General features: G+C 35.5%; 2 protein-coding genes across 3 annotated transcripts; one reads left to right on the top strand and one right to left on the bottom strand.

Moving 5' to 3' along the window:
* Positions 1-8,565: 8,565 nt before the first annotated feature.
* On the bottom strand, positions 8,566-12,814 carry im:7136021 (uncharacterized). Of its 2 annotated transcripts, none has more exons than XM_056477010.1 (4): positions 12,045-12,814; positions 11,752-11,949; positions 9,563-9,779; positions 8,566-8,940 (listed from the first exon to the last, which is right to left on the bottom strand). In XM_056477010.1, exons 1-4 carry the CDS (start codon positions 12,700-12,702, stop codon positions 8,736-8,738), a joined length of 1,278 nt encoding a protein of 425 aa, XP_056332985.1. In that variant the 5' UTR covers positions 12,703-12,814; the 3' UTR covers positions 8,566-8,735. The 2 variants fall into 2 exon arrangements, with proteins under 2 accessions (XP_056332985.1, XP_056332986.1); XM_056477011.1 differs by having other exon boundaries at positions 11,752-11,946.
* A 1,351-nt stretch (positions 12,815-14,165) lies between these two features.
* On the top strand, positions 14,166-22,859 carry mis18bp1 (MIS18 binding protein 1). The gene is made up of 18 exons (XM_056476890.1): positions 14,166-14,205; positions 14,668-15,284; positions 15,372-15,458; positions 15,541-15,645; positions 17,576-17,856; positions 17,957-18,030; positions 18,278-18,399; positions 18,475-18,565; positions 18,764-18,864; positions 19,082-19,248; positions 19,346-19,409; positions 19,495-20,521; positions 20,698-20,867; positions 21,000-21,139; positions 21,671-21,813; positions 21,958-22,036; positions 22,146-22,197; positions 22,305-22,859. Exons 2-18 carry the CDS (start codon positions 14,744-14,746, stop codon positions 22,409-22,411), a joined length of 3,351 nt encoding a protein of 1,116 aa, XP_056332865.1. The 5' UTR covers positions 14,166-14,205; positions 14,668-14,743; the 3' UTR covers positions 22,412-22,859.
* Positions 22,860-23,197: the final 338 nt, after the last annotated feature.

Here is a 23,197-nt window from a genome sequence, read left to right as displayed (position 1 = left end):
ATCCTAAACCCTGGGTTAACGTCCTTACTTGTGTATTTGCTCAGTCTGTCAACTGATTGGAAAAACACAGCAATGTGGCATGTTTAATTAAAAGCTCTAGTGTTGTGTAACGTTCTATTATGTGTTTTGACTGCTATATGGGCATTAATGGACTATTTGCACTATTTAAATAGTGTCACCTTCACTCCAGTTGGTGCATTTTTCATTCTAGAGAAAAGCTATTTGTTTTCACATTGCACATATTTGGCGAAATCAAATAAAGTATTTATTGTATCTGTTGAATAGGCAAATCTGTGAACTGCAATTTGGTTGAAAATCTATTCAAATATGTGACTATTGAAATAGGCTGAGATGCCAAACAAATGCTGATACAATTGGAGTAGGAGTTCACATGGGAACTGACTGTCTTTAGAAAAGCTTACAGATATTTTCTGTTCATCTTGCCACATATGAATAACAAATATAATACGATTGTAATATAAGACATAAGACGTTGATATTACGTTAGATTTAGGTTGTGACGTCAGGTGACCAAAATTCAATGTCTACCCAGTGTCTATAAGGGCAACACTATTTTGACGTCCAATAACGGTCAAATGATGTTGAAATTTGGTTGAAATTAGGTTGTGTTAGAAAGTAACCAAAATCCAACGAGCCAACATCTTAAACCAACATCATATTGATGTTGACATTTATTTGTCAGGTATGACATCCAAAATCCAACATCGGTAACGGTAACGTCCACACAATGTCAAGCTTAAAAATCACTAGACGTTGATATTTGGTTGAATTTAGGTTGAACTTTAGGTTGGTTCTGAAGTCAACCCAATTTTCATTTGCAAACAAAATGCAATGTCCCCACGAAATAGGGGTACATCGTCCATCTGACATCTTGTTGATGTCCTGTGCCTGCTGGGAAGTCGGCATGAAATCAAAATGTATTCTTCTTATTTTTAACCAGTAGCTTGTTATAAATAATCTGTCTCTGCACTTCATTGTTTTGTAAAAACATTTTGCCCTCCTAATCTTTAATAAAGTACCATAATCTTCCCTCCCCCCGAAAAGACTTTTCTTCATTTCTGGTCACATGGAATGCTTTAGGGCAGGGCTATTTGGGCTTTAGGTCAGGGCTATCAGTGTGTCTCTTTTTCTGCCCTTGTAGAAGGCAGTGGCTCGAACGAATGTGATATGATTCTATGTGTAAAATTTAGCTCCTCTATGGGATTAAAATCCTGCCAAATATGTCGCTGTTGCAGATCGACAAAATAATACATGTTCAAGAGTTCACACTTAGCTGATGATCCATCAAAAGGTTATTTGGCATGCTGTCCCGGGAGAGAGCCCCGAGCTCAAGGGATCCTCGAGCCCGGGGCTTCCTCCTGTTTGCAGAGCGAGAGGGGAGCTTGAGCTCGGTGGATCTCAGAACTCCCCGTCTGCAGTAGCTAAGGGAACACGTGAGGGAAAAAGGGGGCTATACAAATGCTTGATTGTTATGCATGATGTATATCTTTGGATGGTGGGAGGAAACCGGAGAACCCAGGGAAAACCCACGCGGACACGGGGAGAATGTACAAACTCCTCACAGAAACGCCTACCGACCTGGTAGGACCAGGGCTTGCAGTGTTCTTGCTGTGGGGCTAACAGTGCTAACCAATGGGCCTCCGTGCCACCCGATCTATGGTGAAGGAGAAGAATAGGGAGGAAGGGGGGTTTCTTCCAAACGAAGATAAAGTGGACTGAAGACTGTGGTTATTTATAGTAGCTTATGGCTCATATGATTGGATGATACTGATTAGCTTAATACGAGACCGGCTGTGATAAATCATAAGCACGTGATCCTCTCGAAATTAGTTTATTAATAAACTTCACTAAATCTAAAAAATTTACATTGCATATAAAATTATAACACGCAAAAGCAAAAACTAAATGCAGAATATGAAACAATGAGGTCGCACGCCCAAAAACATGATGAGCGGGAATCAAAAATTTAAATGCATTTAGAATTACATTGCACAAAATTGAAACCTGAAAGTTTTCCTAAATGCAATATTTATGAACCCTCTAAAATACCTAATAAAATGAAAATAACAATTTAAAGTTCTTTCACATCACAATAGAAGAACCACAACAGAAATAAAAAAAGTATGTTGTGTCTCACTCCTTACTTCCCATAACATATAGACAATATATCCATTTGTGTGCTTTACAAAACGAATAGATTTAAAGTAAATAGGTTCAAGCAAACAATGACAAAAAAGATTTGCATGCTATACATCCAAGATAATCTTCAAATTGCTGAATGGCATGTAATAATGCTACTGCCTCATTTACAGTGGTTCTATAAGTTAATTAATGTTTGAGAAATTTCTTAGAAAAAAAAAACTACCTGGGTGTTCAATTCCAGAATCATCCATTTGAATTAAATCGGCTCCAGTCCCAGTGCCAACGGCATCATCTTCTTTTAATGTAGCCTAATTTCTTACTCAATGTGACCAGAAACATTTAGAGGCTTTACTTTTTAACATATTATTTACTCTTACATTGACAGTCTTGTAAGCATCCTTGCACTTTTAGATAAAATATTTGCATGCATACATACATATATATATATATATATATACAGTTAAAGTCAGAATTATTAGCCCCCTTAAATTATTAGCCGCCCTGTGTATTTTTCCCCTGATTTCTGTTTAAAGAAGTGCAGATTTTTTCAGCACATCTCTAAACATAATAGTTTTAATAACTCATTTCTAATAACTGGTTTATTTTATCTTTGCCATGATGACAGTAAATAATATTTGACTAGATATTTTTCAAGACACTTCTTTACAGCTTAAAGTGACATTTAAATGTTTAACTAGGTTAATTAGGTTAACTAGGCAGGTTAGGGTAATTAGGCAAGTTATTGTATAATGATGGTTTGTTCTGTAGAACAAAAAAATATATAGTATCTTATTCTGTATCGAAAAAATATATAGCTTAAAGGGGCTAATAATATTGACCTTTAAATAGTTAAAAAAATTAAAAACTGCTTTTATTCTAGCTGAAATAAAACAAATAAGACTTTCTATAGAAGAAAAAATATCAGACATACTGAAAATTTCCTTGGGAACAGACTTCAACTGTATGTGTATATATATATATATATATATATATATTTATATATATATATATATATATATATATATATATATATATATATATATATATATATATATATATATATATATATATTGTTGTTTTTTATTTAATTTAGCTTTTCTTCCATCATTACTGGTAATACTGATTTTACAGCATCACTCACACACATTCACAAAAGCTCATCCTGCTTTTCCCTTCAGAACTCATCCAACACGCTCTCATGTTCTTTACTTTGCTATTAACAACTCCTGTACTCAAAACATCTGAATCATTGAAAAAGGGAGAGCAAGGATATAAATAATGTGCAAAAAAAACATGTTTGTGTTGTTGTTTCCTAAAGACCTCTTTGTGTAAGGAAGGTGGTTTCATTTTGAATTTCTGTAAGGACACAAACCTTACATCTGTTCATCAAGATTGTTTGTTAATCAGGTTCTTGTTGTTTACTGGTCATTTCTAGTTGAAAAATATGTTTTGTTTTTAATTAATTAATTAATAATAAATTGTTTAATTGGTGGCAAGAAGGTCGCTGGTTTGAGTCCCGGCTAGGCCAGTTGGCATCTCTGTGCGGAGTTTGCATGTTCTCCCCATGTTCACGTGGGTTTCCTCTGGGTGCTCCAATTTCCCCCACAGTCAAAAGACATGTGGTGGATTGAATAAGCTAAATTGGCCTTAGTGTATGAGTATGTGTGTGAATGAGTGTGTATGGGTGTTTCCCAATACTGGGTTGTGGCTAGAAGGGCATCCACTGCGTAAAACATATGCCGAAATAGTTGTCATTTCATTCCGCTGTGGCGACCTCTGAAATAGAGACTAAGCCAAAGGAAAATGAATGAATGAATGAAAATTAAGTAAATAAACAGGACAGTTTCATAGATCAATTCAAATTGTATTTAACATGGGACAACATCATATTTTGTCAAAATGTATGATTTTTATTAATTAATGTATTCATGTATCTATTCATTCATTCATTTTCTATGTCCCATGTTTTTTTTAACAAAATGTTTCATATGTAATTATTATAATAATATAAAAAACAATTCACAATTTGGCAACTGGACACAAAACTTCGCAATTACTTAAAAACAGACCTTGTGAAACTATCCCCATGCAATCTCCCATGCTTACCTATATATTCTACGAACACTGATAGGCCAGTCTCTCGTACAGCTTCATTTAGTAGTGACACAGGTTTCATTGTGCTGGTGTGATGCAGCGTTTGCATCCGGATGAGCTGGCAAGCGATCTCCCAGATAGTCAGTGTGTTCATACAGCATCTGCTTTCTCGTACATCAGACGGCATGGACAGCCATTTCATAATGATGGAGAGCTTGGACTTTACTGTCTCGCACGAGCAAATTGCTTTCTGATAAGAATGGAGAAGTCGTTTACTCACAGTAGAGCCGAGGCTTCACCATTCACATACTCGAAATGAGAAATGATTGTGTGTGGAGGAGAATGCAAAATCCCTCCATAGAGTGTAATGGAAGAGACTAACAAGATGATGCCATCCACTAAATGGCATTGATTATGTGTGATCATGTGGTAGGTGCACACTGTCCTCCGTCGCCATTATCATATCAATTCGCCTTTGCTGTTTTTATCTAAATCAAAGTGAAATTAATAGAGGTGGTGTTTTTTAGCTTCGTATAAGCTTTCGCCTCTACCTTGATTCATCCAGAACATTTCTGGTGAAATCAATGAACTTTAAACAAGTCTGACTTTCGTGTCCAAACCCCGCGCTGAAAGCTATGAAGTGTTACAAGCTCTTATTTGGCTCAAAACACTTTCAAGGAAAATTGTTTCAAAATTGCCCCATTTTCTAATCAAGTTCAATTTGAAGTGAAATTCTGTCATGATTTGATTTCGTAATGAGTAGCCTAAGCGAACTTCTGCCGGTTAGATACTCGTTCTCGGAAAAGAAACAAAGCACATGGGGATTTTGTTAATTTAGAGGCAATACAATGTTCTGAGAAAACCAACAGTCATTCATAATTGCAGTATCAGACTCCTCAGGGTAAAACTGTTGAGGGTATTTTGGTCTAACTTTGATAAAAGTTTTTTTATTTATTATTCAAAGAAATCATGTGGATCACTTAGAATTCTGAAAGAGCTTGAAATGTCTCTTTCAGAATAACAATTCAAACAGAATACAACCTTCCATTTTCTCCTTACAGCCATTTTCTTCTTTGCTGAATTCATCTAAGAGTGCGTGACTGAAGCACTAGAACATGTGAATCTCTTGCTGAAATGAATTATTGAAATTTCTGGCAGATTCTGGGAATATTCTTTATTCTCTGGTCATTTTATTAGGCACACATGTTCAGCTTGTTTAATCAACCGATCGCATGACAGTAACTCAATGCATTCAGGGATGTAGATGTGGTCACAATGATCTGCTGAAGTTCAAACTTAGCATCAGACTGGGGAAGAAAGTTTAAGTTATTTATGACATTACATCGCTACTTAATATGTTTAGTTGTTTGGCTAATAGAAGTATAAGTATAATAATAATATAAGTAGAATAATTCCTGTGATTCCTATCCAATCAAGTCATACATAGAAAAATCCCATCAGACAGACTGATCTCAAGACACTGACACTATAAATGCATCAAACATAGTGTGTGGAGGCACTACATGTTCAAGAAGACTTTAGACTGCATGTCATTAATGAGAAGATGAAGGATAACTGAGATTGCCAAATTACCTTAAACAATAACTAAATGTACTCCAGTTCAGAATGCATTATTGCATGTATTTTATCAGTGATGAGCTTCAGGCCTGTAGACAGCTTATTGAAAGAGGTGGTTGTTTTTTCTGAAAAACTGGACTTATTAGACTGGACTGCAATTGTTTGTCTCATTTTCTATTTAGTTATGAGGTTTAAAAACTGCATTTTAGTGACATTTTAAGCACATTTTTGCTGGATTAGCTTGATGGATGCTGATCATGACCACACTTTTTTGATGTCCCAAAAATGTTTCCTACCATTTTGCCAAATTACTTACCATACTATTTTAAGTGTTTTTTTTTAACAAATGTGTGTTTAAACTATAAGTTTTATATTACAGTTTTATAAATAATGTTGAGATTAGCATTTTAAATTCGAAAATTTAGAAAAAAGAAATATGAAAAAATATTTATCATTAATTTCATTCAATTCTTTTTTAGGGATCTGTTAATACTAGTTTTAAATTAAAAGCTGGTCTCTTGATCTTAAAGCCTTTTTTGATTGGTTAGTTTCACAATTTATGATAGCATAGAAGACAAACATGGGATAAATGAGCTCACATAGGGAGCCAATTCTGGACCTTTGTCAGTGAGGGGTGGTTCTTTCGAACCATCCGAACCCCCTGGCTACGGGCCTGAGCTTGTTTTGCTGATACTTTTTCTCCACTACACTCTGCTTCTACCACTGCCCTCCTGTCAATAAGATCAGAAAAAGATGCTAAAACTTGCATGGTCATAGCAAGATATAACAATAGAAGATTGAAAAAAGGCTGTACGGTCTGACAAGTCCCAGTTTCTGCTGCAATTTCATTGAAATTAGATTAGAATTTGGCATAAACATGATGAAAGCATGGATTCATCTTGCTTTGCTTCAATCATTCAGACTGATAGTAGTGTAATGATGTTGTAGATATTTTCTTGGTCCGCTTTAGCCCATTTTTACCACCCAAGCATCATTTAAACACCAGAGTATAGTTCCTGACTATGTCCATCCCTGTATGACCCATCTTGTGACGGCTATTTCCAGTAACATAATGTGCCATGTCTCAAAGTTCAAATCACCTCAAACTGGTTTCTTGAACATGACAGTGAGTTCATTACACTGAAATGGCCTCCACAGTATCTAAAACAGCACATTTGGGATGTGAAGAGACAGGAGGTTGATAAAATCAGCAGCAACTGTCCATGGACCAAAATGACTCCTACACGTTTACCATAATGAATTAAAGTAGTTCTGAAAGCAAAGGGCCAATTGTGTACCTAAAAAGATTGCTGGTTATATGCATATAATAAAAAAACACATGTAACCACACTCAATGTCAAACTGCTGATACAACTGGGTGTTGAAACATTACAGGCTTCTCGATGGACGCTGCGTTTAGATTGAGGCTGGACTGCATGCTACTCCAAAAGTGTTTTCACTCAGTCTCCACTGTTACTTACGAGCACATTATTTCTCCCTCAGTGGGATATAATGTGGAATGATATGTTGTCCTTGTCATCTCTCATTTGATGAATGCTCCATTCTGGGCTAATGGAAGATTTCTCACAGCTTCAATACGCCATAAAACTTCTCTGAAGCTCTTACAACTGTATAACCTTGAGTGGGATTAAAACATCCGAACAGTCACTCTTTAGTATTATGCTGTACGTATGTGCAACAACTGATCGACTCTCCTGCAGCTAATTGCTAGCACAAATGCTTCTAATTATATAAATGCCTCATCATTTTGACAGGTCCTTGATTAGTAAAACCTCGTTTTTTACCATAAATGCTCAAACGTTCAAATTAGAGAATGACGTAGTAAAAAGACTGACCATGACTGATTCATACGCATTTATGAAAAACTGAATGCTAATGGTGTTTATGTTTTTGCTGCTTTTTCAAACTATTTATTTATAATGAGCTGAATCAACACAATTTTTGGGGGGGATATCTTAACTGTTTCATGTTCAATCTACTTAATTTTTAAAAAAACGATAATTGTAACAATTTGTGTTGGGAAATTAAAATTAGGGCCCGCGGGCCAAAGTTGGCCCATGGTAGCCTTTTATTTGGCCCACCAACCAATAAGATGGGAACAAATGATGAGGAGGGTCGGGGCGAATCCCTCAAACAAAAATTGTTTCATTTAGAATTTAACATAACTGTTTGTTTGTTTGTTTGTTTGTTTGTTTGTTGATTTGCTGAGAAACAAAAAAGCAAAACTGAAATTAAATGTTTCAATTCAATGTTGTGAATTCATCAGTTTTTTAAGAGTTATGAAACCCTAAAACACGTTTGAAGATGTTGACATATATGTGTGGCACGTTGCTAAAAACAGGACACATATATTTCACTTTTGAGTTTGGTTTCAGTTGAAATCATGTAGTAAAAATAATTGCGTTTAAAAAGTATATTGCAAATCTGAATAATATATTTATAAATAATTGACTTAATATGAAGCACAGTATTGAAGAGTCCATCACATTTGTAATGCAAGTGAAAACATCAGGCATTATTTTACATAAAAATCTAAAATTTGAATATATACTTTAATAGACCATAAAATCCTGTGCATATTACCTGGATGGATGCATGATGAGATAAATAATGAGATATTTAGATTTATATTCAACTCAAATGTGAATAGACTGCCACCTGGTGGAGGGCTTTGGATGTTTAGGATGAAAAAAGACTTTTACTGTAGACTTTCTTTCATTGCTTTAATGGAACACGTTTGCAAACAGACAAATAGACTTTTATATTACAAAAACATATCTTCTATATTATTTATAAAACTATATAGCACTTTGTAACAAAAGCACTTCATGCTGATGCATATAAATAGACACTTGTATTTAAGGAAGCAATCAGATCCATCAATAAAATCCACAAAAACATGTGGTCTGGTCCTTTAAATGAGAATGAAGCACATGGACCCTATTGTTTGTTTGTGTTTGAAGTTTTTGAGTCAGATCTAAGACAGCAGGACTGGGGCCTTGGGGTGCATCCAGAATCACCAACTGCCTGAGTCGGGGCAGATGCTGAAGCTGGAGGAACACTGATGCTGGAACATTATGATGTCTAAAAGAGAGAGGAAGGTTAAAGTTAATGGAGGTCAAACGCACATACAGTTGGAGTCAGAATTATTAGCCCCCCTTTGAATTTTTTTCTTTTTTTATTATTTCCCAAATGATGTTTAACAGAGCAAGGAAATTTTCACAGTATGTCTGATAATATTTTTTCTTCTGGAGAAAGTCTTATTTGTTTTATTTCGGCTAGAATAAAAGCAGTTTTTAATTTTTTATGAAACATTTTAAGGTCAAATTTATTAGCCCCCTTTAAGCTATTTTTTTAAATTGTCTACAGAACAAACCATCATTATACATCGACTTGCCTAGTTACCCTAACCTGCCTAGTTAATCTAATTAACCTAGTTAAGCCTTTAAATGTCACTTTAAGCTGTATAGAAGTGTCTTGAAAATATATCTAGTAAGTTATTATTTACTGTCATCATGGCAAAGATAAAATAAATCAGTTATTAGAAATGAGTTATTAAAACTATTATGTTTAGAAATGTGCTGAAAAAATCTCTCAGTTAAACAGAAATTGTGAGAAAAAAATTAACAGGGGGACTAATAATTCTGACTAACTGTATATGGCAGTGTATTTATTCAGTCTTATGTAATATGTTTAAAACTCTCACCTCACTTTTAGGATCTGCAGCTTTGGGAACATCTGTGGCATTTCTGCGATTATGTGAGAGATTTCATGACAGTACAGGTCCAGGTGAAGGTGGAGGAGTTCTGGCAGCCGTTTAGCCAGGATCCTGACTGACGCCAGATCTGCCTTCACTCCCATGAGGGACAGACGACGCACAGTCCTGGGGATGGAGCCAGCGTACATTTCCAGAGGGTATCCATCTGGAAAACACAAACATGTGTCAGAAACTATTGTGGTTAAAAGAATTTAAATAACAAAGATTGGATAATGACAAAATATTGCAATGACAATTGTTTATAATAGACTATTTTATTATTTTGACAAAATAGCTAAGATTAAAATATATCTAAAATGGAATAATGGTCACAATAATAATACCAATTATTATTATTATTTCTACATTTTTAACTAATAGTTACTTTGAAATACTTTTTACAAAGAACAAATGAAATATTAAAATCTGAAGTGATGTTTTACAGAATTATTCAAGCCTGTGGAAGTTTATTTTCTAAAACTAAATAGTGCTTTCAACAGATTTAAACCAATTTAAAATCTAATAATAATAGTAGTACGTAGTAATAATAATAATAATACATTTAAGTATTCTTTTTTTATATTTTATGACAAATATAATTAGTATATTAATATTAAAATAGCTCCTATTAATAATTATACTATGAAATAACTACTACTAAAACTAGTAGTAATAATAAAAATCCAAGTTACATTTCATTCGAGATTCTTTGTTAGTTCATACTTAAAAATTAGTTCTGAAAAGATGAATAATTCATTTAAGTGAGACAATTTATTGTTGGCCTCCTTTCAAGTGTTAGTCCAGACAAAAAATGACAATTCTGTTATTAATTACTCAATTTCATGTTGCTCCAACCACCCGAGACCTTTATTCATCATTAAAACACATATTAAAATATTATAGATTAAATCTGAAAACCCCCCATCCTGTTTACTTGGCCAGTGTTTCTCAACCATGTTCCTGGAGGACCACCAACACAGCATGTTTTAGATGTCTCCTTTGTCACACCATTACCGTTCTTCCAGTCTCTGCTAGTGATCTGATGATCCTCCGGGAACGATTGTTGAGAAACACTGGGCTAGTAAACACACACCCAGGGATGGGAGATCTCTCGAATTTCATCTAAAATATTTTAAAATGTGTTCAGATGATGAATGAAGGTCTCGTGCGGTTGGAGCGACATGAAGGTGAGTAATTATTAACAGAATTTTAAGTAAAGCCTTTACTTGTCAAGGCTTGCTTACATTGTACCGCTCTAATGTACACCCAGACCTAACACAGGAGACAAGATATAGGCAAAGAGTTATATAGTTACAGTTTTTGTTTCGTTTTTTTGCCCCCCAAAAAATGTCTTTGGTGCTTCAAATGGAAACCATGCAGTGACATGGCATGTTTTGTTCATTTTCTGAACTTTAAACGTCTTGTGACTGATGCCGTCTATGGAGGACACAAGAGCTCTCACGTTTCATCTACAATTTCCCAGTGTGTGTTCTGAAAATAAATGAAAATCTCAAGAGATTGTAATAACATTAGGGTGGATAGTTAATAACTGAATAGTCATTATTATGACCAACTAACCATTTTTTAAACCTTAACTTGAAGACTCTTACATCAACTCTCCTCTGCTAATAGATAGCAAGATATAACAATAGAAGATTGGAAAAAGGTTGCATGGTCTGACAAATCTCAATTTCTGTGGCAAATTCAATGAAATTAGATCAGAATTTGGCGTAAACATGATGAAAGCATGGATTCATCTTGCCTTGTTTCAGTCATTCAGACTGATGGTAGTGTAATGATGTTGTGGATCATTTCTTGATACGCTTTAGCCCCTTTTTACCACCCAAGCATCATTTAAAATCCAGAGAATTGTTCCTGACCCTGTCCATCCCAATTTGACCACAGCAACCACTGTCTATGGAGGATACGAGAGCTCTCATAATTCATCTACAATATCTTAATATGTCTTCCGAAAATGAATGAAAATCTCAAGAGATTGTAATAACATAAGGGTGAGTGATTAATAACAGTATTGTCATTATTATGCCCAACTAACCATTTCTTAAACTTTAGCACTTCCATCAACTCTCCTATGCTAAAATGAAGGATACCTGCTGTCGTGCATTTTTCACACTTACAGGAAATGTTAAGCTCTGAGAGCATACAAAGCTCTTGCAAACATTTTGTGAAGGGGCAACCAAGAGGACAGACGATACACGTTTTATAATGCACTGAGAGTTTGGTCAGAGAAGACAGAGCGCTGAAGGCATCAGGGGACAGGCAGGAGTCTTCATAGTTCAGCAGCTCCAGGCTGTGCAGGACAGACTCTTCGCCTGCTGTCAAACAAATAATGAGGGACGAATAAAAATAAAAAAGTGAAAATATTCTCATTTCCTTAATTTATATTTCGTCTTTTCTGAACACGCATTACCTGAATGCCCACATGCTCCAGCAGGACAAAAATAATCAACAGGCATGATCCCATACTTTGGTCCCAGTTTCAGAGAGAGGTGTTTTAGGTTGTTCAAACGCGTTAAAAGGCTATGAAGCGCAGTTTTGCTGATGGGATTTTTATCATCATGGTAGTGCAGTGAAGTAAGATTGGTAAGTTGTGAAAGGACATTTCTGATCTCCGCTATCGAGGCTTCCTGGATTTCACACAAGCACAGATGAGTCAGATTTCTCAAAGATAAAAGCGAGCTGATCAAACTCCGACAGCTACACTGGCAGATGACCAGCCTGTCGAGGTGTTTTAAAGCCGCCAGAGTAACCAGAGCTGAGCCATCGCTGCACTCCAGCAGATTCACTGAGGTGACCCACGGCAGATACAGCACGATCTGCTGCAAGACTTTCACCTTTGCCTTTTCAACAACTACGGACTTGACTTTCCTCCGGGAAAGAGTTTTCCAGAAATGTGTGTCATAGACTCCAGGCTTTTGGATGACCAGAACGCTGTCTTTCCATAATGCCCAGTGGTCGATCAGTCCCTTAAAATACGTACAGCTCACACGAACACTCAGTTTGTCACGAACAGACAGAAATCCAAACACGTGGATCCAAATCTCCTCCGGCAGCTGAATATAGGACATCGTCTTCCTCAACAAATGACAACATGTGCTCGTGTATTTCTCGTATACTGTACATTTGGTATTTTGTCTACAGTCCCATATTCCTGTCACACGTGCACGATGCGAGCTTCTGATTCAGTTTATGCGATGCTTGCACGAGTCGTTGTGGTGAATCGGATCTTTTATTGCAATCCATTGAACTAAAACCTTACTGAAGAAGTGTATTGTGTGTGAAACCAAGCTTGTTGCATTATGCTTTTACAACATGATGTAACTTTTAACGTTACCTAGTGAAACTGCAGTACACTGACTGTATTTGAATTAATAACTATATTTATATTTTGTTTATTTTATATATAGTTGTGTGATAACATGTTATGTTACATTGAAAAGATTTTGAGTGAGGAGATGTAAATTAATTTTAGCGTTATGGAATGCAAATGTTAAGCGTTGTTACGAGATAAACTACCCTTATTAACAGGCGATCTAAAAGAACCGATTCACTGAATTGAATCACTCTCGCTTCCTTGAGCTTTTTCATCAAACACAATCGTTTCTTTATGCTAATATAATGTTTATGTTTACGCAAAGTTATGTTACTTTATGTTAACGTTTGTGTTAAGTTCATTCATTCATTTTATTTTCAGCTTAGTCCCTTATCAGGGGCCACCACAGCGGAATGAACTGCCAACTTATCCAGCATATGCAGGGAAGCCACTAGGGGCGGAAGTTAGGACGATTCTATCCTAGCCCACGCATTTTGGGGGGCCCCAGAGACATTATCAAGGGCCCACGACCCGCAGACACAACCCCACCACCCCACCCCCACCCCCCCCTCTTGTCCGCCCCTGAGCATGTTTTTTTGCCCTTCCAGCTGCAACCCATCACAGGTAAACATCTATACACACACATTCACACACAAACACTACGGTCAATTTAGCCTACCCAATTCACTTATACCGCATGTATTTAGATTTGTGGGGGAAACCGGAGCACCCGGAGGAAACCCACACGAACACGGGGAGAACATGCAAACTCCACACAGAAATGCTAACTGACCCAGCCGAGGCTCGAACCAGCGACCTGCTGTGACGCTACCCACTGTGCCACCCTGTCGCCTTATGTTATGTTACTTTGTTTATGTAATGTTAGTGTTCATGTTATGTTACTTTATGCTCTTCACCGAGTGAAACTGGGCAGTACACTGACTGTATTTGAATTAATAACTATTTATATTATGTTTATTTTTATATATATAGTTGTGTGATAAAATTGTGTGTCAATGTTACATTTAAAATATCGAGTCAAGAGTCGTGAATTAATTTTAGCGCCTTACATGCAAATGTTCAGCATTATGCTAGGGGGATAAAATGATTCTTAGTAACAGGCGATTTAAAAGAACCGATTCGCTGAATTGAATCATTCTCACTTCCTAGTAGCATTACTGGCGGAAATGACGCAGCCCTTACGCGACACGAGTCGTTAGCCGCCCATTATCCGGGAAAATTCAAACGAGTTTTTATGGTAAGCAAGCCATTTTGTAAACATAAGTCATATTTTTCATTACGCGGTACATTGTTACTTTAATTACACGAACTGATGTGTAGTTAGCTTTATGTTCGTCGAGAGTTATTCGTGAACGGGTTTATTTCGTTTTAACCTTAACGTCAGTGTTTTAACAGCAGTTAACATATAATAAAGCATAGAAATTTAACATATATTAAAGCATAGAAAGTTAACATATGATAAAGCATAGAAATCCACATTAGAATCGTGTATATACTTTTTATTGTTGTTTTATTATGTTTTATTTCACTACTGACGCTGTATATCGTGTTAATACAAATCCTGTCTGATATTCTTTCTGAAGCAATCTATTTTACAGACCAAAGACTGATTTTACACATTTCCCTATTCTTCTGACGATCAGTGCACTTTTTCACTGTATTTTCTAATGATCTGTTTTGTTTTATTTGAATCTTACAGGTTTTTGTTTAACGCAAGGATGACAGAGGGACTATAAACGGTTAGGCAGACTTTTCTCTTACACAAAAACATCATCATGTATCATCCACTACAGGACTATTTCATAGCACCTGGAGTCCCTAAGTCTACTGACATGATCACACCAGTCAAAACTAAACCTAAAATAGCCAGCACTCGGGCACCTGGGTCAGGGAGAAAGCTTTCAAACAGAGACGTGTTGGTGATGAACTCCACAGCTCAGAGTGCTGAAGAAAACAGCCCAAATATCCCCTGTGAGCTCAGCAGCATCAATGCCACGGCGGATGTTGTGCCTCAAGACAAAGCTGACCTGATGCTGAAGAAGGGCACTGAGACTCCAGCAAAGATTTTTGCAAGAATGAAAGCAAAAGTTCAGAGACAAAATTCTGCCGGGAACGAGGCAGCTTCTATTCATGTAAATAATCTGGAGATTTGTAGTGGTGACCAGATGTCACAAAAGACTAACGTCAGCCAGGAGACATATGTGATCGCCGTCTCACCTCCACAGTCGTCACAGCCTGAAGAAATAGACTCATCACAAGAAAGAAGTTCTGAAAGACAAATCAAAGTTTTTAATGCTGAGTCGGAGTCATTTATTGGTTAGTTCTCTCTTTTATTCAGATCATATACACAATGTAAGTACATTGTTCTAATTTTAATGATCTCTTCATTACTTGTGTGTCTAGCACCATTTGTTTTACTGGAGAAGATTCCCAGGGTTATGGAAGCAAAACGAAAACAAATGCCAGAGAGTCCTTGTAGGAGAAACAAACGTATGCTTTAATTATTTTTCATCCTTACACCCTTACACCCTTCAGTTCAGTTCTTTAAAAAAAGCTTTTTGCGTTTGTTTAGAGCCCATTGTGCTGCTAGAGAAAGTGGTTCCAGTTGAGATGTTGGCCCAGCTTCAGCAGAAACCCGTAAGATTTGTCAGTGGATTGAAGGACATCAGAAATAAAGGTATGGTGTTTTATTTCACCCTGTGTTGCTCAAATTTTCATGAGTAGAAATGTATGTCTCCTACCACAACCCTATACTGGTTTATCATATCAAGTATCTTGTTATTTTCTTTTTAACAGTTTGAGTATTGTATGCATTTAATTTTTATTTAAATTTTTCTCAATGTTATTAATATCTTTTTTGGATAATTGTACTTGTTTTATTCATTTTTAAGACGCAGTGTTCCAAGTATCAAAATATAACTTTATTAAATTAATAGAGTGAGACACGTCTTTCTTTATGCACCCCTAACATCATCTGTCTTAGTTTGCCTGCTCAATATCGTTTATCCTTTATCATCCACTTATGACCTGAACTGCCTAAACCATGATCCCTCTGATCTTCAATCGGCCCTTTTTCTGAACATGTGTTTTAACTATCTGTCACTTTTTTAATGCACAGTTGGCTCTTATTGTTTTGGTGGAATAGTCTGCTATTTGAAGAAAAATAACAAAAAAAAAACATTGCATATCTTTATTAAGATTTTTTTATCTGCTGTTGTCTTTGACCCACTAGTGCTTTCTGGAGCTTTCCATCCTGGAAAGTCCCTTACATACCAATGTCTAGTGGTGGGAGAAACAAAGCTTTTAAATGGTTGAGGCCAACAAGAGACTATTAGCTTTTATTGCTTTTAATTTTACAAATGTCTCTTTTAAAAAATATTTACCAACTCGTAAAACTGATTTAAGATCAGAGGTTTTTTTTTTATAATCAGGCTTTGTTTGTTAACATTAGGTTAACAGAGCTGGGCCAATAAAACGGTATCATTATTTATTGACCTAACACCATTGTCAATAACGCTTTTAAAAAAAGAGTTTGGTATGATTACCAATGATTACTGTGTGATTATTATAGACACCTTGCAGATGTTGATCAACCTTAAAGTTTGCTTTGATTGATCAGCGTTTACACTTTACCATTGTACACACTTTGTAACATTTTATTTAATAAGTTTGAGTCTCTTTAGCACTTATGTTTATTTTATTATATATTTTTAATAATGTAATGTTGGTAAGTTAATGTAAAATAGTTAAATAAATAAAAAATCCTAATATTGCTAAATTGATTGTAAATAGAAATTTATAATTATCAATACTGAATAATATTAAACATTATATTGTGATAATTTTTTTCCTGTATCGTCCAGCCCTAGGGTTAACAACAAAACTAACAAGGTAGACAGTTATTATTTTAATGTATTATTTAGTGATATTCAACATTTACTAATACATATAAAATCCAGAGTTGTATTATTCTAACTAATGTAAACAATTCAATTATAAAATGTTAACAGTATTTAAAAAAATAATAAATGCTGTGAAAATATGTTTATGTAAGGTGTTAATATGAGAATAATTCCTTTATGCTGAAATTTACTTAATTTCATAGTTAAAGACACATTTATTAGCCCTCCTGTGAAATTTAAATTGTGATGTTTAATAGAGCAAGGAAAATGTTCATGCGATTTCCTATTTTATTTTTCATCAGAAGACTTTTTTCTTTTAATTTGTTTGGAAGAAATAAAAAACAAAAAAAAACTATCAATATTATGAAAAAGGTCAATATTATTAGCCCCTTTAAGAAAAAAAAATTAAAGATTTGAACAAGACTTCTGTTGTCCAATGACAACTTGCCTAGTTAACTTAATTAACCTAGTTTAGCCTGAATACTACTATCTGTCCGTTAAAAAGCACTTGGGAAATATTTGAAAAGGAAAAAAAAAATAGAATTTCAGAGGAGGGCTTAATAACTGTCTTCAACTAGCATGTGGCTCATTTTTAATGAACATTGGGTAGATACAGCTTTTCTGCAATCTGAATAATTGTGCAAAAGTGCAGTTCATGCAAAAAATAATGCAACACTGATCATAGCACATGTAATTCAATTGCAGGTGCTTGTGTAGTCTTTGGCGAGAGGAGCATTTCTGAAGAAAAAGACTACGAGAAAGACCTCCAAATAGAGCAGTCCAGTAGTCCTGAGTCTGATCCATTTAGTCGGTCTGAGTCTCAGTCGGATTGCACCGAAATTGTCCCTGGACCCACTCATAATCTGCTGGATGATCCTCTTCTGCTGCTTTCTCCCCGTGTCCTGATCCCACGAAAGCAAGCATCTGTGCTTCAGTCAAAACGACAAGCCAGACAAGTGGATGGAGCTGTAGATGAAGCAACCAATGTAAGTTGGCAAAAACAAAAAAGATTTGATTTTGTATTTTATAATGGTGATCTGTATTTCAGTGTAACTAGTAAAATAATACATTAATCTTGTCTTTTAGGTGACAGGGATTCATTTAAGAGACTGGGTTGTGAAACTGCTCAACAAAGAGCTTGTGGTGGATGGTATTCGGATGTAAGAAATTTGTTTATTGCTTTTTTAACTTGTTAGGTTTTTCTGTTTGAAGATAGAGTTTTTTTAAAGATGGAGTTTTGGTATATCTTGAATTCTTGTGATATTGTCTGCTACATTATAGATTATATTACATTCTGCATCATATTTTTCTTCCATTTTCATTTTGCAAAAATGCTTTCTGTGTAATTTCATTGCAAGGTTCATGAAAAAAATGTAAGTGTAAAGCGTTGTTCTTTAATATATACAGAGACACTATGATACCTTGGCACAGCAGTTTTATCGTTGAAAGAATCTCGAGTAATGTCCTCAAGACATCATCTGGCGGAACCTACGTTCTTATTGGGAAAATGGCCAAACATCCCAATTCATGTAAGGAAAAATAATCTGGTTTAAGTCAAGTTGCATTACTTTGGTTACTTAATTTGTTTGTTTTTACCCTTTCAGTGTTTCCGTCGTGGTTTTTAAAGAAGTTTCTTTTTGGGTTTCCAAAAATGTGGAAGGAGTACCTGGATCAGTTTTTGAGTGCTTATACAGGGTATATTGCCTCAATTTTATTAACATGTCATTTATCATCCACTTATTCACCATTTTCCTGAACATGGCAGTCTCCCACATGTTTTTTTAAATTATTATACATACTTTTCATGTCCAGTTTCTGGTTGCATTACAGATAATGTAATATTTCCCTTATATACCAATTTTACAAAAAAAAGTCTGCTTAATTTTATTTTAGATCACAAAAAAGTCAAAAGGACAACAGCAGTTCTGTGAAACCTCCCAAAGCCAGAAAAAACTCAACATCCAAACATCCTAAGGTTCAAGACATTACAACATGTAAGTATAAAATTTATAAACCATGGCATTTTAATCTTTGTAAATGGGTTCACATGTCAGCCTCAAGGATTTGTTACTAAATCAATCAAAATGAATTGATTTATCTGATGTCTGTTGTTGTCGAATTGAGAATATTTGGTATTGAGATCCAGATATTTTTAAGATTATAAATTGTGGTTTGATAATGCTAATATACAGAGTTTTGTTTGTGGTACAGCTCCTGTTACTCCCACTGATGGTGTTCAGCAGGACAGTGCCAAAGTGTCCCGCAGTGGCAGGATCATCAAACCACCACTGGAATACTGGAAAGGAGGGAGGATTGTTATGGACTCTGAGATGAACGTTACTGTCCATGAAGACTATTCCACCTCAGTACCATCCACGGTACTCTTCTCATTTGATTCAGCACTTCAAACAGTGTGTCTTTATCTATTGCTCTGGTGAATGGCGCCCATTTCCTAACTGATGTTATTTTTGCCAGCCAAAGAAGCCATCATCACAGATCTCAGAGGAAAAATCATTCAGACCCGAAACTATGGAAAGAGGTGTGTATTGATATCATAATTTTAATCATAACTTCTTTAGCTTTTTTTTCATTGCAATTTTCCACATTCATTTGTTTTATAAAAGAGAGATGCATCACATCTAGCAGTGAAGATGAATTATCAGTGCCAATGAGGAGAATCAAACAGCTTTCCAAACCCCAAGAGAAGATCCCCAGCAATCCACTTCCGGCTGAGAACACAACACGGAATAAACCTCCAAGATCTCAGAAAGGACCCCTAGTAGTGACCACCATGTCTGATTCAATTCATGCAGCTAAACAAAAAGCTAGTAGACCTCAAAGAGCCTCTCTGAGAAAACAGTGTTCAGCAGAAAAGGATACCTTTCTGAGTTCAGGGACAGAAATGAAGGAAAAGACAAAAGTTGATGCAGTAAATGCTAATTTCATGCCTGGAGATAGAGGAACAACATATGATGAACAGGAGACAGGCTTAGAGGAAAATCCAAAAACAAAGTGTAACAGCAAGTCCTCCCAAAAACAAATTCAAGTTGAACCACAGCCCATGCCACACGACTGCAGTTCCTTACGCCGAAGCTCTCGCATAAGCTCCAGAATCATATACTCTACAGACTCAAACAGCTCATTCACTTCTCCAGACCTTCCAGGAAGGCAAAGAGGAAAAAGAATCACAGCCCAGAAACAGCTAACAAAATCTCTAAAGACCTCTGTACTGCAACACTCTAATGGGCATAAGGAACAAATTGAACAAAAATCACTGAGAGGTTCACGTAGACAAAAAGCGATCTCACAAAAAAATCCAGATGATGTTTTGGTGGATGCTTCTACTTCTTTTCCCACAGATGACGATGATGAAGAGCGAGTACAACATGAAAAAAATACCACACTATTGTTGAGAAAGGCAAAACAAAGGAAAGGTAAATCCCAACCTAAAAGTAATGGACCCCCATTTTCCTTGGAGAACATGCATTCTGAGCACTCGGAGGATGAGGAAAGAGTTTCAAATAATAGAGCAAAGAAATCTGAAAAAGTAAAAGTGAACAGTAGAAGCAAAAAACCACAAGCAAAAAACAACACGGTTAATGAACAAGATGATGGAAAATGGACTGAAGAAGAGCTGCAAAAACTACATGAGTAAGCGTTTATCTTGAATGATAATTTAAATAGTTCTTTAATGTGAAATGTTTTGAATTTGAGGTTTACGTCTCTTGTGTTTTCACAAGTTATAGGTAAAAGTAGCAAGAAATTCTAACAATGATTTGATGAATGTATTGGATGCCATTTACAAATGTACACCAATCTCTGGACAGGAGTGTTAACTCATTACCCAAACACCAGAGCGGTTACTGGGCACACGTCGCATATGTTGTTGGCACCCGGTCGGCTGAAGAGTGTCATGAACGGTATAATGCCCATCAGAGGAAGAACAAAATCCCCAGACAAAGAGTATCAAAGAAACCAGCAGCAACTGAGGAGCCGGGTTAGTATTTATACTTTATAGTTTCGAGAACTGTGGCAGTTTTATAAATTGTGGAATCCATCCATGTGGGTCCATGCGTTTGAAAATGACTACAGTTTCTCACCTCTCTTTGTTTTCTATTTTTGCTCCTAGGCAAGGAAGTAGTTGAAATCACCGCTAAAGCTGGAACACTTAAAAGGAGACATCAGATGAGACATTTCTTAGACCACATGCCCAAAGATGACCATGATGACGTGTTTAACAGCTCGCCAATGCACAATAAACAAATCAAGGTGCTTTTGCATGGATTGGTTTAGAGCAAAACTTAAGACATTTCAAGAATGTGCACTTAAAGTTAATTAGAATGGGAGAAAGTGCAATGTGGTAGAATAAGTCCTGTCTTCTAAATAAAACAACTAATAGAGCACAATAGTGGGTTCTTCTCAATGTAAAAACTCTCAATGTATTTGAGTTCTCTATATGCAAAATTGTTAATAACAAGAACTAACAAACCTTTAAAGATGAGGTTGTTCAGAGGTTTTATATACATTTTTTGGATTGATTTGACAGATTTTTAAAAGTTTAATAGATAAGTTTGTGCAGTAAAACATAACTCCTCTCCAAAATAGATAGTCAGAGACATCAGAAAATTGGCTGCAGAGTGAACAGACTTTTCTTTAAAAAGGGCATTTGTTTGGAGCCCCATGCTCTGAGCTAAATCATATTAAGATGACTGCTCACACGCACGATAAGCCCCCTGTCTTAATAACACCATATGTTGTTTTTAACTTTAGAAAGTCTAATTTGATCATTGTCTATTGTAGTTGCCTGTATTCGCTGCAAATGGGGACGATGAGGATTTCAGCCAACTTCAGAACCCTCAGACCCCCAGTTCTAGCATGTCTACTTCTGCTAAAACCCCTCAGTGTTTGCACATCAGCCCAGGAATGTTGGGGTCCATCAATAAGTATGTTTTTATCATGACTACCAAAGCTTTTCGGGTTTTTTGAGTGTTTTGTGGATGGATGCTGTGCAGTCATCCAGCTTATTCTCATATTAGTATACAAATATATTTTAACGCATATCTAATTTTAAAAATATGTATTTTAAGGAATAACTTGGATAAGTACATTTTCCATCTTCAGAAGAACCAAAAAGGAAGGAAACGGAACAAAAAGTCTGCACAAATGGTAGTTGTCTCAGTACCCTTGTTTTGATAAGATTTATTTATTTTATGATGAAAACATGGTGCATTTTTTCACTCAGTATGACACAATTCAATTTTTCCTTCTCGTGTAGGAGAAGCTTACACCAACTCCAGCTGTCAGGAAGACCCTAAAAAGATGTGTTGGTATGAAAGTTACTGTGCTTTTCTGTGTTGAAAAATACACAAACAAAAAAGTGTGTATATATAATGTATGTGGATGTTTTCAATGAATCTCCCTGTGTTTTCAACAGCTCAAGATGATGACTTTGTGGTGTGGAATATGCTCTCAGATAAGGATATGCCATCCAGAGATGATGACAGTGACGAGGAAGATGATTATTTTATGGAATATTGCTGAGCTGCACTGTTTGGAATTAGTAAAAAGTATCTTAAAGAGTTAGTGTCAGTGCCGGCAATCACATTATTTTACAACATTTTAGCTTCTACTTAGCATCCAGTTGATTTTAATTGTGTTTTTTTTTTTTTTTGTCAAACACAGAGGCTTATAAAATGTTTGCTCTCCATGACTTCTAAAATATCACACCATTTTTTAATGGCCATCATTTTGGTTAGTTCATCTGCAATGCAGAGTTTATCAGTGGATCGTATTATTTTAATTTAGAGTTTATAATCTGCTGATGTTGCTTCAAGTTGTAATGAAATAAGACTCATAAAACAACGTTCAAAAGAAACGAGTTCTAATTATTCCTCGCTGTGTAAGAAACAAGTTGCTTTAACAGAAAATGTAAATGTGCCATTTTTAATTCTTTTATTTGATTTATATTGTAAATACATATATAAGCAAACACAATGTATAAACAAATAAAATTATTAAAATTTCATTTTTGGACACCAGTTTTACTTTGGGGCAAAAAGGGCAGAAAAAACACTTTAGTGTTTTTTCAGTCATACTATAGTAAAGTACTAGAATTAATCTGTTAATTAGTTTTCTGTTAAATTAATTATTTTTTTTATTTGTATGGTATCAACTATAGTAATATAAACAAATGACCCAATACTGTAGTTTTCTTTAAGTACAGTACTTCTGCAATAGGGTGTACTATGTTGCAGTGTGCTGTAGCACTCATTAAGGAGTTGTTAATACAGATTAATATATATATATATATATACACACACACACACA

This window comes from Danio aesculapii, chromosome 17, assembly GCF_903798145.1.
Source record: "Danio aesculapii chromosome 17, fDanAes4.1, whole genome shotgun sequence".
NCBI classification, from domain to species: domain Eukaryota; kingdom Metazoa; phylum Chordata; class Actinopteri; order Cypriniformes; family Danionidae; genus Danio; species Danio aesculapii.
The sequence above is the reverse complement of the archived record's forward strand: the minus strand, read 5'-3'. Positions and strand labels throughout refer to the sequence as shown.

Excerpts from the sequence above, each read along its gene's own strand:
- im:7136021 (XM_056477010.1), bottom strand. The coding sequence starts at position 12,702 with ATGTCCTATATTCAGCTGCCGGAGGAGATTTGGATCCACGTGTTTGGA. Across the intron at positions 11,950-12,044 it reads TGGAGCATGTGGGCATTCAG|CAGGCGAAGAGTCTGTCCTG; the intron begins GTAATGCGTGTT and ends TTTGTTTGACAG. Across the intron at positions 8,941-9,562 it reads CTGCAGATCCTAAAAGTGAG|ACATCATAATGTTCCAGCAT; the intron begins GTGAGAGTTTTA and ends TCTCTCTTTTAG.
- mis18bp1 (XM_056476890.1), top strand. The coding sequence starts at position 14,744 with ATGTATCATCCACTACAGGACTATTTCATAGCACCTGGAGTCCCTAAG. Across the intron at positions 15,459-15,540 it reads TCCTTGTAGGAGAAACAAAC|AGCCCATTGTGCTGCTAGAG; the intron begins GTATGCTTTAAT and ends GCGTTTGTTTAG. Across the intron at positions 17,857-17,956 it reads CTGTAGATGAAGCAACCAAT|GTGACAGGGATTCATTTAAG; the intron begins GTAAGTTGGCAA and ends CTTGTCTTTTAG.